The sequence below is a fragment of the Mixophyes fleayi genome, chromosome 2, assembly GCF_038048845.1.
Source record: "Mixophyes fleayi isolate aMixFle1 chromosome 2, aMixFle1.hap1, whole genome shotgun sequence".
Taxonomy (NCBI): Eukaryota; Metazoa; Chordata; class Amphibia; order Anura; family Limnodynastidae; genus Mixophyes; species Mixophyes fleayi.
In genome coordinates, this window is record NC_134403.1 from 37,878,417 (window position 1) to 37,894,317 (window position 15,901).

Below are 15,901 nucleotides of genomic sequence, written 5' to 3' on the forward strand. Positions count from 1 at the left end.
GGAATGAAGCCTAGTATGTCCACTAACACTTATTAGGATTGGTGGTGGGGAAGTTTGGGCGGCACATGCACGTTAGAATGTATGTCTTACATTTTTTGGCCGGAAATGATGTTCTGCTGGTATATTTTCTGGTCCCCTATTAATTACCACTGAGATAATTGGCTCATACGCCATGATAGAATGCTAGGTGAAAGTAACATTCTACTTGTACAAGTGTCATCTTAGTGCTCATAGAGGATTCTTAGATTACAGGAAGTTATAGTGGGGTGCGCATGCATGGTTTGATCACCTAAGCAGGCCCAGTATTGATTCTTTTGATATTATGTATGTATAAATATTCCGATTATGGTTGTATGGTCACTTTCTCCCTGATGAAGTACTGAGAACCTCTGGGACCCAATAAAAAAAAAACATTGGGGACCTCCTGTTGATCCTACATACTATTTCCATCCCCAGCATGTGAAGAAGACAAAGGAAAATGTTCGTACTGGAGCTGTCACTCCCTTGTAAGTGTTGATACTTCGATGGACATTTTAACCAGACAAGCTTTCCTATGTTTAACGTTCTGTACATGCAAAACTTATGTTTTAATTATTAAAAGGTTGTTCTAAATATACTACACCATGTTGGCCTTCTTTGTTTGATGATATTTGAAGGCACATATTCTGGACCAAAAGAAGGTGTGGAGGAGTTTGCAGCATTTATTCAGATAAGCTTCTATTAATTTTCAAACTGCTATGGGGCCAATTTTCACTTTATTTATACAGTTATTCAAAGATTGGAGAATCAGAATTACTGCATTAGAGAACACCTTTCTATCTTTCCATACATGGATAATAGTTAAACGTTTAACACGTTACATCACAGGTGCTAATTAATTAATAAGAGATAGACTAGGAATGGCAGCAGAGGAAGAGTCAACCCACCTCTGTTTTAACATCTTTAAGATAGTTATATATATTTTTATATATTTTTTAAATATAAGAACGAAATGCGTTAGCTGGAGTTCCTATAACACAAGAGGTGTTCTCTTCTGCTGTGGAGCGCGTAAACCAGCTGAGAAGAGCAGAAGAGGACTATATTGCATTAGGAATCTTTCAAAGATGGATACTCGCTAAGCTGATGAACATGAATTGCATGTGGAGTCCGCTGTATTTTTTTAAGCAGCTGGCATAGCCAGACATTATACACATATGCTAGCCACTTACACATTACAAAGTATTGATTTCTGCATGCTTCTACTAATTATTGTGGCTCCTTTCTGCTACTAATATCTGCTTGAAGCTTCAAAGAAGCAAATGGAATGTATTGCAGAATTAACATTTAAATATCTAATTGCAACATACTGGATTATTCCCACGCTGCTAAGTTGGTTCGTTACTAAACTATATCCGTCTGAGCTTCTTTGTCTAACTTACTATTCTAGGACATGTAGTTTCTAATGTTGTTTTGATGATTGTAATTACAGTTATAAACAGCAGACTTTTATAGCACTAGACAGGATAAACCTCTTGTACGGTATTATATATGGTAATTTACAAGTTTTAAAGAAAACTTTTTTAAGTGTTCACTAATAAATGTAATGATTATTTAGCTTTTTCCATGTGTGTCATTAATTCACTATTGGATTCGTTGATGATTTTATTTATATAATATTTTATTGAGACTTTATTGGTGGTCTAATTAGTGCTACCTTTAGTTTCTTTATTGCTAGAATCTTCAGGTTAGTAATATTTAAGTGGTAGGTAGTGGAGCAGCTTTAACATGATCTCTTTATTGACTCCTCTGAATTGGAAATAAATTGAAACCTAAAAAGCGATGCATGTATAATTTACCACCCTATTACATCTGATATTTTAAAATCACAAACAATTGTCTTCAGATCTGTCTTCTGAACTTCAACAAGTGATTTTAGAACACAAAAATAATCAATAGAATGTATTAAACAATATTTTGGAAAAGTGCAAAAATATCCAATTAGAAGTCCAAACCTTTTATTCAGATGTCACGCTCCGCTAAAAACAATAATAGCGCAAAATAAATTTTCTTTCTGTTTGTTTAATTTCTCTCCAACAGTTTAAATATTTAATTCCTAAGGGGAATTAATCAAAGTCTCCATACTGCCTTCTACAGTATGCATATTCAATAGGTTATATGATATAATCAGGATGTCTCTCTGGATCCATTCCCTTTGAAGTGTCCTAAACTGCTGATTTAAAATAGCTTCCAGACATCTGAACGAGGAACCTATTTCAAACAGATTAACACCTGCTGGCAAATTGGACAAAAAGCAATTCAATCATGGGATATTTCAGATGATGTACTAAATCATCTTTGCTCCGTTAAATCAATACTCATTTCTAAATACAAAATGCAGTCAGGATTATAAAAAAAACATTGTTATACAGTATAAGACTCATCTTACTGTATTCTCTACTTGAAAATGTAGTTTTCCCATGTCTCGATGATGAATTTCACTAATAAAGATGTCCATGTTTTGGGCACACCGCTTTATATTGATTTAATTTACACATAAGGACAATGCAGATTAAAACATGAGTAGTTTGTCCGGTATTTTAAATTGAAAGAGGCATTCCCCAAAAGTGTACTGCAAACATCACCTTCTTCAAGGTGAGGCTCTGGCAGCTCAGTTACCTTTGGTTATTTTATTGAAAAGAAGCTGCTGAACGCTAGTCAACTGCCCCAGTGTGTTAAGAGTAAAGTTACCATTTTGCCACACCAGGCTCAAGAAATATGAACCGGTCAGCAGGCTTTCGCATGCGCAATGGAACTAAAAGTCCATATTTCAGCTACACTAATCAAAAATCTAAAAAAGTAAAAACAATTGTAAAAAAATAGCTAAAAAGTGCTAAAAATAAAATTAAAGCCTTTTAAAACTGCAAAAATGCTTTATGCAAATAACAAAACATGTTTCAATGATTTTGTTCTGTTAGCGCCATCCTGAAATAGCGGTGATACAGGTACAGTGGCCCTTGTTAAATAAGCTTTCCCATGCAAAGGTTTTTATTAATGAATCTTACTAGTGGCAATAGACGTGCTCTCACTGGTGGTATCCCTATGATGTATAGGTCAAAGCAATATAAAGCTAATGTCTAATGTCTCTTTACCTAGTCAGTGATTGCAGTAAGAAGTGCAAACAACTCTTATCACTTCTTGAAATTAATCATAGCAGATTGCAACTGGGGGATCTGGGGAAAGTCAAGTTATATGCCAGATCTTACCTTCTCCACCACGAGAACTGTGTCACCTGAGACAAGATTCTCACTTCAAGTAGCAATGGATAAACTAAACACTGTTTTGTCAGGTGATTACTGTTCATTGACATCAGCTGGGAGCCAGAACGAGGTCAGTACATCTTATCTTCCCTGCAGTACCGCTGCAACTCCTAGCAAAGTATTACAATATCTACTATATAAATGCCTAGTGGTGGGTGTGAAAAAAAACCAAAACAAGCTGCAGCGCCACCTGCTGGGCAGAGTTATACACTGACCTATATATTTCTTGAAGGAGAAGTGACAGTTGGGAGTGGTTGGTGGTTGCCGGGGGTGACAGTGGGGAGTTTTTAACACCTTAAGTAGCTTGATGAAGGATGTGGCGATGAAGATGAAGGATGAGGTGATGGAGAAAAATGATGAGGTGGTGACATGTGGACAAAACCACGTTAAAAAAGGGCGCTTGCGTCGGAAAGTAACGCTCTTCCCCTAAAGGGAGGCCTGGGCTAGGCCCAAATGCATGACAAGAACCTTTTTAACACCTTAAGTAGCTTGATTTGACTAGAATGCATGAGTATCATGCACGGATTAACTTGTGTCTAATAAAACTCTAGAGTCTATATCCAATATATCCAAACCTCCTCAATAGAGGTCTATATATACAATCATAGAATTCTCCTAAAAAGAGCTCTGTACACTATCCATCCAATACTTATCTAACGTTCTTTGCACAATCCATCCCCTCTTCAATAGAGCTCTATGTCCAACCCACCTGAAGAGAGCTTTATATACAATCTGTCCACTCCTCCTCAATAAAACTTTATTTACAATCCAACCAAATACTCTCAAAACGCCTCTATATGCAATTAATCCAATCCTCCCTTAAAAGAGCTCTACAAACAATACATCCAATCCTCCTATTGGTCTCTCTATACAATCCATTCAATTAACTTCAATAGAGTTCTATATATAATCCATGCAATCTTAATCAATAGAGATCTATTACTTCTTACAAGAGCTGTATATGCAATCCACCCAGTCCTCCTCTAGAGCTCTATATACAATCCTTTCAATTTTACTCAATAAAGCTCTATATATAATATGTTCTATCCTCCTCAGTAAAGCTCTATATACAATCAGTTCAAACCTCCTCAGTAGAGCTCTAAATATAATTTATACAATCCTCCACAATAAAGCTCTATATAAAATCCATTCAATTCTCTTCAATAGAACTCTATATACAATCCTCCTTTTCAAGCTCTTTATGTAATCCAACTAAACTTCCTTTATAGCTTTTATTTTTATCCATCCAATATCCTCTAAAGCTCTTTATACAGTTCATCCAATCCTCATCAAAGAGCTCTATAAACAATACATCTAAAATTCTTAAAAACCTTTATAAACAATCCATTCAATCTTTCTCAATATAGCTCTGTATACAGTCCATCCAATACTCCTCAGTAGAGCGCTATATATAATCCCTGCAATCCTCCTCTAGATCTCCATATACAATCCACCCAATCATTCTCAGTAAAAGTCTATACTTAATCTGTCCAATTCTCCTCAAAAGAGCTCTATGTACAATCTGTCCAATCGTCTTCAGCAGAGCTCTGTATACAATCCACCCTATTCTCCTCAAAAAAGGCTCTATATACAATCCATCAGATTCTCCTTAATAGAGCTCTTTGTACAATAGGTCCTTCAAACGTGCACTCAAAACTCACCTCTTTCTCAAAGCCTACCAACCATCCACTTAACCCCCATCTCCTCCACTCATTCTCCCCTCTCTCCCATTCCCTCAACTGGCTCCTCTTGTGCCTGGTCTGTTTAACCCTCCCTCAGGATGTAAGCTCGCATGAGCAGGGCCCTCTTCCCTCCTGTCTCCTTACCCGTTCTTCTGCTCCGTGTCTATTGCATCTGCCTGCCTGGAGTTTCTGAAGTATTGGTACTTTTGTTTATTGTTCTGTACTGTTATACCCTGTATAGTCTACTGTTTGTACTATGTGCGACGCTGCGGAAAAACTTGTGGCGCCTAACAAATAAATGATAATAATAATAATAATACTAGGTCCTATCAAACTCAATAGAGCTCTATGCGTACTCCATCCAATCCTCTTCTAGAGCTCTATATACCATCCATGCAATTCTTCTCAATACAGTTCTATGTGCAACCTATCCAATCCTTCTCAGTAAAGCTTTATATACAATCCCACCTATGTTCCGCAACAAGGCGCTCTCTATAACACCTGCCCAATGCTCCTCAATGGAGCTCTATATACAAACATTCCAATCCTCCTCTTGAGTTCTATATTCAATTCAGACAATTGTTCCTCAAAAGAGTTCTGTATACAGTCCTCCAGTCCTTAAAAGAGCACTACATACAACCTGTTCAATCTCTACCATAGAGCTCTATGTCCAAGCTGTCCAGTCTTCTTCTGGATTTTTTTAGACAATCTGTCCAATCCTCCTTTTAAAAGCTCTATATACAGTCCAATCTTTTCCCCTTTAACAGAGCTCTATATAGAATCCATCCGATCCTTAATAGAGCTCTATATACAATCCCTCCAATCCTTAATAGAGCTCTATATACAATCTGACCAATCCTCTGCAGTAGAGCATATATATAATATTTCCAATTCTTCTCTGGAACACTATATTCCCAACCATCCTCCATAGAGGTCCAATCCTCCTAAATAGAGCTCTCTACACAATTTGTTCTATCTTCCCCAACAGGGCACGGTATAAAATCTGGCCAATATTAATAAAGCTCTATAGAGGAAGAATGAGTCTTCAGGTAATATGTGTTGTACCATTATCAGGCATCCCAGCTTCAGGTAATAGGATGGTTTTTATTGGGGGGGACACCTCTATTTTCTATACGGGAGACAGCTTATATTAAAAGGGGTATCTAAACATGGTCCACTCTTTAACTTACTAGTATGTTTTAGCTTATTGCTGAAGTGTTTGTGAAGTGATGTATTTTATATTGTGTACAAACAATAAAATACAGTTGTAAGAGAAAAGATCTCTGTGAAACTTCTCTTACCTCTGCAACCGCGTAGGATGCATCATACTGAATATTTCATTACAAAGATTTTAAATAATAAGAGCTGCTGTACTGTGCACATTATCTTTTGTTGTGATCTGATTACATACCGAGGACGTTTGCGGTACACTGCAGAATTCCTGAGACATCTTCCACGTCTTCATTCCCAGAGAGACCGGCGTACGCACATTTGACTGAAGCATTGTGTAAATTCTTCTCTGCATCCCGGCAGCTTTAAAAGAAATGATTAAATGTAAGGAAAAAAATATACCACCTTACAGTTTCCTAATGAATAACCTTCTGGCTGCCTTTTCCTCATTAAACTGTTAGCAAATCCCTAATTAACACATAGCATTCAGGCAAATCATTTCACACATGGTGCTGCAGTATATCACCATGAGAATTATTAGATTGCATCACTAGTGCTAATTTATTGGGTCATTAACAAAAGTGAAGAAACATGTTTGGGTAACAGCTTTACCCCAGGAAACAGAAAACTATTTACTTTATATATTCTTTAACACTATGTATCTATTAGAGACTTGGAGAAGTGAGTTCTTCTGTATCTCTCTTCAACATTAGCAAATTCATTCCTTCTGCATACCTCACTAAATTCCCTATTGGAAAATCCACCTAACTCAAGACCATATCTGTTCACACCATGCTTACTTCCATTGAGGCAATATTGAGACTGTTGGGTAGGGGCGCATGCAGGATTTTTAGGGGGGGGTTCCGCAGCAGCTCAGTTTCTGCAACACTGTACTATACAGCAGCTACGGCGCTGTCAAAGAAGCATCCGCGGCGGTGCTGTATACAATACAGCACCGCTGCGGACGCTTCTTTGACAGCGCCGTGGCTGCTATATAGTACAGTGCCGCTATAAGGGGCACTTCGTTAGCGGAGGGAGAGGTTTCTGGAGACCCAGAAGCCCCCCCTGTGTGCGCCCCTGTTGGGGGTATGCGTTCAGTACCTAATAGGCAATGTTAGGATATCTACATACTGGAGTTTATTTATATATCTATTTTTCAATGTTTTCTGTTGCTTGGATGGTGGACCAGCAATCTCTACACTAAATAGTCTCAATACACATTGGGGACATTTAGAAAGCAAAAAAATAATAATATCTTGTTCAGTGTTCTGTGATCTTGTGCATAAATTAGAATGATTGTGTTTTCTTTGTGTCACTCCAAAGACCAATACACTTGCACATTTATTCTGAATGTATTGCACACTCTGTAATGGTCTGACTCCTTTCTGCACCTGTACTATATCGGTGCAATGGCGAATAAATTTGGAGGAAAGATCATCTAACTAAAGCCCAGAAAAGAAGAAACATTCAGCTTTCTAGTTTGGGAAGAGCAAAAAGAAAAAAGCATCTGATATCTCCTTTTTTTTTAGAGGGGTGCACTGTAACGGTCTGACTCGTTTCTGCACTTACAGGTGCAGTGCTTGGTTTGCAGTTTCTGGTCTGCAGCTCCTGTTTCCCAGTTCCTGTATTCCAGTGCCTATCTATTTAGAAATACTTACCTTGTTATACCTGGCTTTTAATTTTGGCTCTGTTATGGTCACTGAGGGCAACTATCAATCAGGATTGGCGCAGGCCTTCCTGAGGCGCGGAGTCTAACATACCCCCCAGACTTCACCAAGAACCACCACAAGGCTGGGAATCTTCCAGAGCGAGATCAGGAGAAGAGTCCTTTCCTATGCACAGGCTGGATAAACACAAGCAGGTACAGAAGTTGTGATCAATATACCAAGCCAAGTTGTATACACTCTGAGGTGCGCAATGCCAAGTACAATCCAGAAATTAGGTCAGTGAACAAGCCGGGTCGGATACACACTGAAGAAAGCAGCACAAGGGTTAATCAAGGAAAAGTAGTCAGACTAGGCCGGGAGAAATTCACTTGGAGCCGAAAACAAGAAAGCACAGAGTGGACCTTATAAAGTCCAGGGAATTTCATGGAGTCACGTGATCACAGCACTATGCAAGAAGTAAACAAGTAAGTGCTGTGATCAGGAGTGTGGAGCAGGTAAGTTCCACACAGGCTCATACTGACTGCGCTCCTGAATTTTTAGAACCATGACCTACGGATATTCTGACCATCCTGCATCTCTGGAATCCTGACCCTGGCAAGTGTAAAGGACTTTGTTTATATATATTGATACTGGACTTTCTGTTACCCGTCTTGCCTGGCCCTTCAGTCATTGAGACCCTTACCTTGTTTGTTGTAATAAATAAATATCACGTTATTCCACCTAAAACATTGTTACAGTGTGATAATACACTATGGACACAAGAGAACCACGACAGGATGATCCGGCCTAACCTCATGGATCTTGCTGGGGCCACAACTGTGTCAGCTCTTTAGACATCACTATGCTACAGACTCTGCAGATCGAAATATTACAACTCCACTCTCAGCTAGGCCAAGTTTTGTATCTGCTTCCTGAATTACTAAAAGGTTTTCCATAACTGTTGCTTAGTGTGGTGCTTGCTCAGAAACATATTCCTGTCTGGAACTTTGCGGACAACACAGACTGCAGTTATTACAGAACATGAGCTACCTGGGGAGAATCATCTGAAGCAGTGTAAAGCTTCCTGTCCAGCAGAACTTTCTTACAGTCCCCTTTCACATAAGGAACTCTCAAGCTTTGTTTTTATTGTGCTAGTGCTGAACACATCCTACTGTCATGTCTGCACAAAAAAAGAGATACCCTGCTGAACAGCCTATAGCCATTTTGAATCCCAGTATAAAGATTATGCTGAATCCACCTTTTATTACTGCCTTTTGTTCTGAGGTGACAGCCACTGCCTTGTGCTCCGAGGTGCCAGTTCCTGCTTCATACTCCAAGGTGCTAGTTCATGCCACATGCTCCGAGATTCCTGACATTACCGCCAATTCTGAGGTTTGAGTCATGTCCTCCTGCTCTGAGGGTCCAGTAATGTTCTCCTGCTCTGAGTGTCCAGTCGTGTCCTCCTGCTCTAAGTGTCCAGTCGTGTCCTCCTGCTCTGAGGGTCCAGTCATGTCCTCCTGCTCTGAGGGTCCAGTCATGTCCTCCTGCTCTGAGGGTCCAGTCATGTCATCCTGCTCTGAGTGTCCAGTCGTGTCCTCCTGCTCTGAGGGTCCAGTCATGTCCTCCTGCTCTGAGGGTCCAGTAATGTCCACCTGCACTGAGGGTCCAGTAATGTCCTCCTGCTCTGAGGGTCCAGTCATGTACTCCTGCTGAGGGTTCAGTAATGTCATCCTGCTCTGGAGGTCCAGTCTTGTCCTCCTGCTCTGAGAGTCCAGTCATGTCATCCAGCTCTGAGGGTCCAGTCATGTCATCCTGCTCTGGAGGTCCAGTAATGTCATCCTGCTCTGAGGGTCCAGTCATGTCCTCCTGCTCTGAGGGTCCAGTAATGTCCTCATTCTCTGAGGGTCCAGTCATATCCTCCTGCTCTGAAGGTACAGTTGTGACCTCCTGCTCTGAGGGTACAGTTGTGTCTTCCTGCTCTGAGGGTCCAATCGCGTCCTCCTGCTCTGAAGGTTCAATCGAGATGGCAGCCATGTCGTCTTTTTTTGAAGCGACTGCCTAGCCCGAGGTTTCTGAAGTGACTGCCGACTGCTCAGCTCGCAGCCAAAGTCTTTAGAGTGCCCAGCCATGGACTCATGTGCTATAATTGCAAAGGTCACTGCCTTCTGATGGGGAGTAGGAGCAATTTATTGCTCTTACACAGCAGTGTTTTAGTCAGTTGCCTTCCAACCCTACATATTATGCCAAGCAGTGTAATCAAGTGGCAACTATATTAATGGGTTTTAAAGGGAAGGCTTTGAAGTGGGCGATGCCACTGATAGAATCCGGTCATCCCATTCTTCATTACACCAGCAGTGCAGTGACGAAAAAATTTGGAACGCCCTCTCTTTACAATCCACTCTCTGATACCGTTGAAGTTTATATCTCTTCACCAGAACCAACATTACCTCCAGTGCCAGCTCCAGCATCCGCTGATGTTCCAGCTCCTCAAGCAGCCATGTGCTTAGCTCCGATCAGAAGACCTATATCTAAAAAAGAAAGATCATCTAACTAAATCCCATCAAAGGAGAAACATTCAGCTTCTAGTTTGGGATGAGAAAAAGAAAAATGTCTGCTTTTTTTTAGAGAAGTGTACTGTAAAGGTCTGCACTAAGTCCTTACAGGTGCAGTGCTTGGTTTGCAGTTCCTGGTTCCCAGTTCCTGTATTCCAGTGCCTATCTATTTAGCAATACTCACCTTGTTATAACTGGCTTTTAACTTTGGCTCATCCTGACCACTCTCCTGACTTTCTGGAATCCTAACCTACGGCTGTTCTGACCATCCTGCAGCTCACGAATCCTGACCCTGGCTAGTATAAAGGTTTTTTTTATATATATTCATACTGAACTTTTGTTACCCATCGTGCCTGGCCCTTCAGTCACTGGGATCCTTACCTTGTTTGTTGTAATCAATAAATATCACGTAATTTCAACTTAACCATAGTTTCATTGTGATAATACACTGTGTACTGCGAGACCAGAATGCAAGAGGTACAAGCACAAACTAACTATCATTAAAGCACTGCCTACTTGCACATTTGGATCGTCTTACTCACTGATTTGCACTTTTGCTTATTTCTGCCGTTGCACGGTAGACATGTTTTATACTGATTAAGCAGCAAAATTATCAACACTCCAATTGTGTCAATGAGTAGGAATTTTTTAACATAGCTATAAAGAAAACCCTTCTTTTCACTGGGATTTATCAAAAAGACATAGTCAAGGTAGCCTGAGCAATTCTCAGCTGTCCTGGAGAAACTGACCTGAAGCAATAAGAGTTAACTCTTTACTTAGTTGCAAGTTTACATAATTATGCTCAAGCATGACCCTTTCATGTATCAGGCAAAGTAATAACAAATCCTTTCGCCATAAACTCACGTTCTTGCAGCTTAAAATTGGTGTCAAAACATGGCAGTTTTATTTGGCTAAAACAAGAACTTTAAATGTCTTTCAAGGCAAAACTTGCATTTAAAGACATTGCCATTTTAAATCTGTCTTGCATAGTCACCGATAATTGGTGACCTGCAAAAACCGCAGATTGATACATTTACCCCCAGATGTGCTCAATCAATCCCACACGTATGTGATGAAACTGGATAGAGATCTGTTATAGCAATCTGACCGAAAATCGAGAATTTTAATGTCTGTGGCAGGATATCTTGGAGTTGATGTATCAAACCTTTGAAAAAGGAAAAACGGAGGTGTTGCCCATAGCAAACAATCCGATTCTATCTATCATTTATCTAGTACATTCTAGACAATTATAGCTAGAATTTGAGTAGTTGCTATTGGCAACATCTCCGCTTTTCCTTTGGTTTGATACATCTACCCCCATGTGTTTTGTTATGTAATTTATCCTTAAAAGTTAAAGAAAAAAAAAAACTGTTTGTGTATAATAAGTTCCCACAAAGAGCTGTAACCTTAACATTCTTTATCTCCACTACACACCATGGCATTTTTTTTATTAACAAAACCACCACATCTGACCTTTGATAATGGATATGACTCAGAGGGAATAAACTGCAAGACAGGTACTGAGACTTACCATGCCTACGTCCCATAGAGAGTAATTTACAAAGCTTAACATTTTACTCTTTGTGCTGTCAGGTACGTTTTTTGTGAAATTGTACCGGTTTTTAGAGGTAAGCGCATGGCTTATCCTGTCAAGATAGCAATAACTATAGCGATGAAGATTATTACTCTTTCTCAAGTGTGCAGCATGATGAATCAGGATGTTCCTTAATGAATGTGTGCTAGCCACTAAAAGATGCTTCATACTGGAACCAAATATAGAAAAGGGTTCTGCGCTGAGCTAATTGTGGAGCTGCAGACTAATAAGAGCAGCTGTATAAAATAAAGGGTTGATGCAAAACCCTCAAATGAAAAAAATGAACAGAAAAAGGAAGGGGTTCTTTACCGTAAGGGCAGTCAAATTATGGAATTCATTGCCAGGGAAGGTTGTGATGGCAGATTCAATAGCTATGTTTAAGAAAGGGTTAGACAAATTTTTAGTGGAAAAGTGTATCCATGGATACGACCGTTAATTAAAATGAAGGAAAGTACTGGATATAGGGAAAACATAGGACTGCAATATTGGGTCTGGGGGGATTTTCACAATTGAAACAGATTAGCGGTTGCTTACTCAATTCAAATATAAGTGCAGGATCGCAGGAGATCCAAAATAGGTTGAACTTGATGGACTGGTTACTTTTTTAAACCTCATCAACTATGTTACTATGTTAAAAAGCCTTAAAAGCGCTAATATTCAATAAATGTAAACAAGGTACTAGCTCACTACGGCAGAATAAAGTAGTACAAATTGGGAATGGTAAATCCAATTGTTTAATAAAAAATTTAAAAAGAGATCACATAAATGCATAAATCACTCAAGTGACTAAAATACAAACAACTAATATCGACTAATATAATCTATAAAAAATTAAGAATTAAAAAGTAGTCCCATAATAATTTTGTTCCGGAACAAGGGAGATGGATCACAAATAGAAAAAAATACAGTGAACGTTGTCGTCTTCAAAGGAACGAACCATCCAGAGCAAATCACTGATGTCAAATGTCATATAGCATAATCACGGCTTACTGATCCTCACTAAATGAATAAGTAGCTGCCGGCACCGGCAGATGATTGGCAGCCTTTCACGTCGATCATAATGGTCACATGCCATTGATATTAGGAGATGAAATAAAAATAGTTCTTACCAATTGGATTTACCATTCCCGATTTGTAGTACTTTATTCTGCCATAGTGAGCTAGTGGCTTGTTTACATTTATTGAATATTAGCGCTGTTAAGGCTTTTTCTGTTCATACTGGAAACAAATGCAACAAAAGAGATTTTGTGTTACAGAACTAGATATTTGAAATTTCATTTGGTATAGACTGTACAGTTAGCTTCAGTTGCCAGCTTAGTGGATAAGACTTTATAACTCTACATAGCAACTTACTGTTTACACATCCTTAGAAGTGGCGGTATGTAAATTTAGACGTGGCAATATGAAAAATGTATATAAAGGGAATTTGATAGTTTTACAATTAATTATTGTATAACGTTCTTATAATGTGTTTGCACACAGACCAATGTAATTAGAAGATTCAATTGCGACACTTAAAATAAAGCCAGCTCCGATGTTCCCTTCTTTTCATGACATAAATGAGGCTCCAGCAAGTAGTATTTTACAACAATTTCTCTTAAAAGTAGTTATTTAAATGGGTGGCCCAAAAGGGATAGTATGCAGGGCATGAGAGACATTGATAGACCGCATGTGCAGTCCTATCATGGACTGGATACAACATCATGGACACTCTTCCCAAAACACATGCACCTGTGTACTGTAACTGTATACTGTGTATCTGCAAAACAGAGGTGTTGTGTCTTCTTATCATCATCATCAGCAGCTATTTATATAGAGTCATTAATTCTGCAGCGCTGTACAGAGAACTCACTCACATCAGCCCCTGCCCCATTGGAGCTTACAGTCTAAATTCCTTAACATACAGACCAAGATGTTTTGCGGTTCCAAAGTGACCCTTTCCGCAATTTAATCTACCTTACAAAAAACTGTGCACATAAAAAAGTTGGAGAGCACTTATACACTATAATTCAAGTAAATGAAAGGATAAATCGAATCTTGAGTGCTTGAGAGGTCAGACAAATATTGTACATCAATCCCGTTCTAGTCAAACCGAATGAATGTGAAAATTAATGTTTTTACCCTTCTGTGATCCTTTATTTTCTCATTCATCTCTCTAAATGAATCTTTGCTTGTAAAGGTTTGTCAATTTATCTCCAGTGGGCTTTAACTCTCCTTGCTTCTTTCCGCATAAAAAGATTACAGCTCAATGCAGTAAGTAGACTGCACAGACTTAACTTAATTTGGTAGGTCACTGAGTGTACAAATCAATACAATTTTCCCATTCATGAGGATTTAATAAAATTTACAATAAAATATATAAGCTTTTTAACCCTCTGATCATTTGCACAGCGAGTACCATCTGTGTATTTTTGCTTGCATGCAAATTGTAAAAAAAAAAAAAAAAAAATGACTTTAGCTACAAAAATCCTACTAATGAGTCTCAGCTTGATTCTGTTTTGGTTAGAATTATTCCATTCCAGTAGAACCTGATTCAAAAGACCAGCCAAGAATAGAACAGTGGAGTATTTACATTTAAATAAAATGTATTCTGGGTGATGTTTATCAAGAGAGTAATACGATATAGTACGCATCTGGCAGGAATATATGCCAATTACAGTACATTATCACTTGTATTTGGAGAGTAGTGATGCCACTCTTGTAAAATATAGTTTTAGATTTTATGAGCAGTGATGTCAACTGTCTTTATTGGAATTTTTAACTTTCAGTGAAGACATTCTTGGATATGAGGATCACCTTCTACAATTAGCATCTTTTGCTTCAATTCGAGGCTTATGTATCAAAAGCAATAAGCTACCCCTCCTGTAAAAAAAATAAATATTAGTCCTTTATGTGGTCACAGGACAACTCAGTAACAAATTATATCATATTTTAAAGCACTGTAGGAGTTACATAATTTCCATTTTCTTGCGGTCAGAATGCTGCTTTGCCTCTGCAGTTCCTGTCTGCTGGACTAAAGTTGGACTGTTTATAGTATAACGCCTGCAGTACCTTTGGCTTACCAGAGGTGCTGCTATTGTTCTATTGCATTTTCCCTCACTAGCAGGAGTTAATCTTCTGCTCCTTAATAAATGCCCCACCTGTGTCACTAATTATTTATGCCTGTATTGCTACATTCTGTTCCTGTGAAATCCTTGGTCTTGTCTGTACCTGCTGTTCAGTAACCACTTACTACTCACTTGTACCCAGTCACCAGGATATTAGCCTGATATCTGTTTTATGCTTGAACATACTGCAAACTTACAGTTCCTGTGAATTCCTGGCCCTCGCTGTTAATCTTTGTCTAGCTAGATTATCTGTACCTGCTGTATTGTTTTCATTACCATTTACTTGTTATCCTTCCACACCCAGATGTTTTGTTTTTTTTACCAAGGCTTACCTGGTCTGTGTTTAACTTGCATTGTGTCCAGGTAAATCGTTTTTATGTTTTCATCATACTAGTAGCTCAACGGCTGTCATTGCAAAGATCTAGTTTTTGGAACTGAATTGTAACACTTACTTGTGGTCATTTCTAAACAGGAACAAATATTTCTATAAAAGCATTGGGAACCTGCACTTTTCAGCATGCTGTTCTTACACTTTGGAATTCCCTACCATTTACAGTTCAAAAAGTGCAGTCCTTTGAGATATTCAACAGCAAGGTCAAACTGATGATAAATGCTTATGTCTGCAAGAACCTTCTCCTAGATGCAGGATTACTTCTGGTAGCAGCAGAGGTAAGTTTCTCTCTTTGCTGGGTCACCAGGCAGGTTTACCTCCAACTCCAGTGTCTGCAATTCCCATGTATTAACTACATGATGAAGCACATGGTGACATATAGGCTAATCACTGTGTGCTTCATCCTGAACTGTAAGAGAAACAGGGGATGCTAATAATGGGAATAGAGGTACCCTTTCCCCCG

General features: G+C 38.9%; 1 protein-coding gene across 1 annotated transcript in view; it reads right to left on the reverse strand.

Annotated features, from left to right (window-relative positions):
* The window catches only part of GUCY1A2 (guanylate cyclase 1 soluble subunit alpha 2), a 162,888-nt gene that overhangs the window by 121,941 nt on the left and 25,046 nt on the right, over positions 1 to 15,901 (reverse strand). The window contains exon 3 of the mRNA XM_075198820.1: positions 6,390 to 6,511. Within this exon, the coding sequence (XP_075054921.1) occupies positions 6,390 to 6,511 (122 nt within the window). The remainder of the gene's footprint in view (positions 1 to 6,389; positions 6,512 to 15,901) is intronic.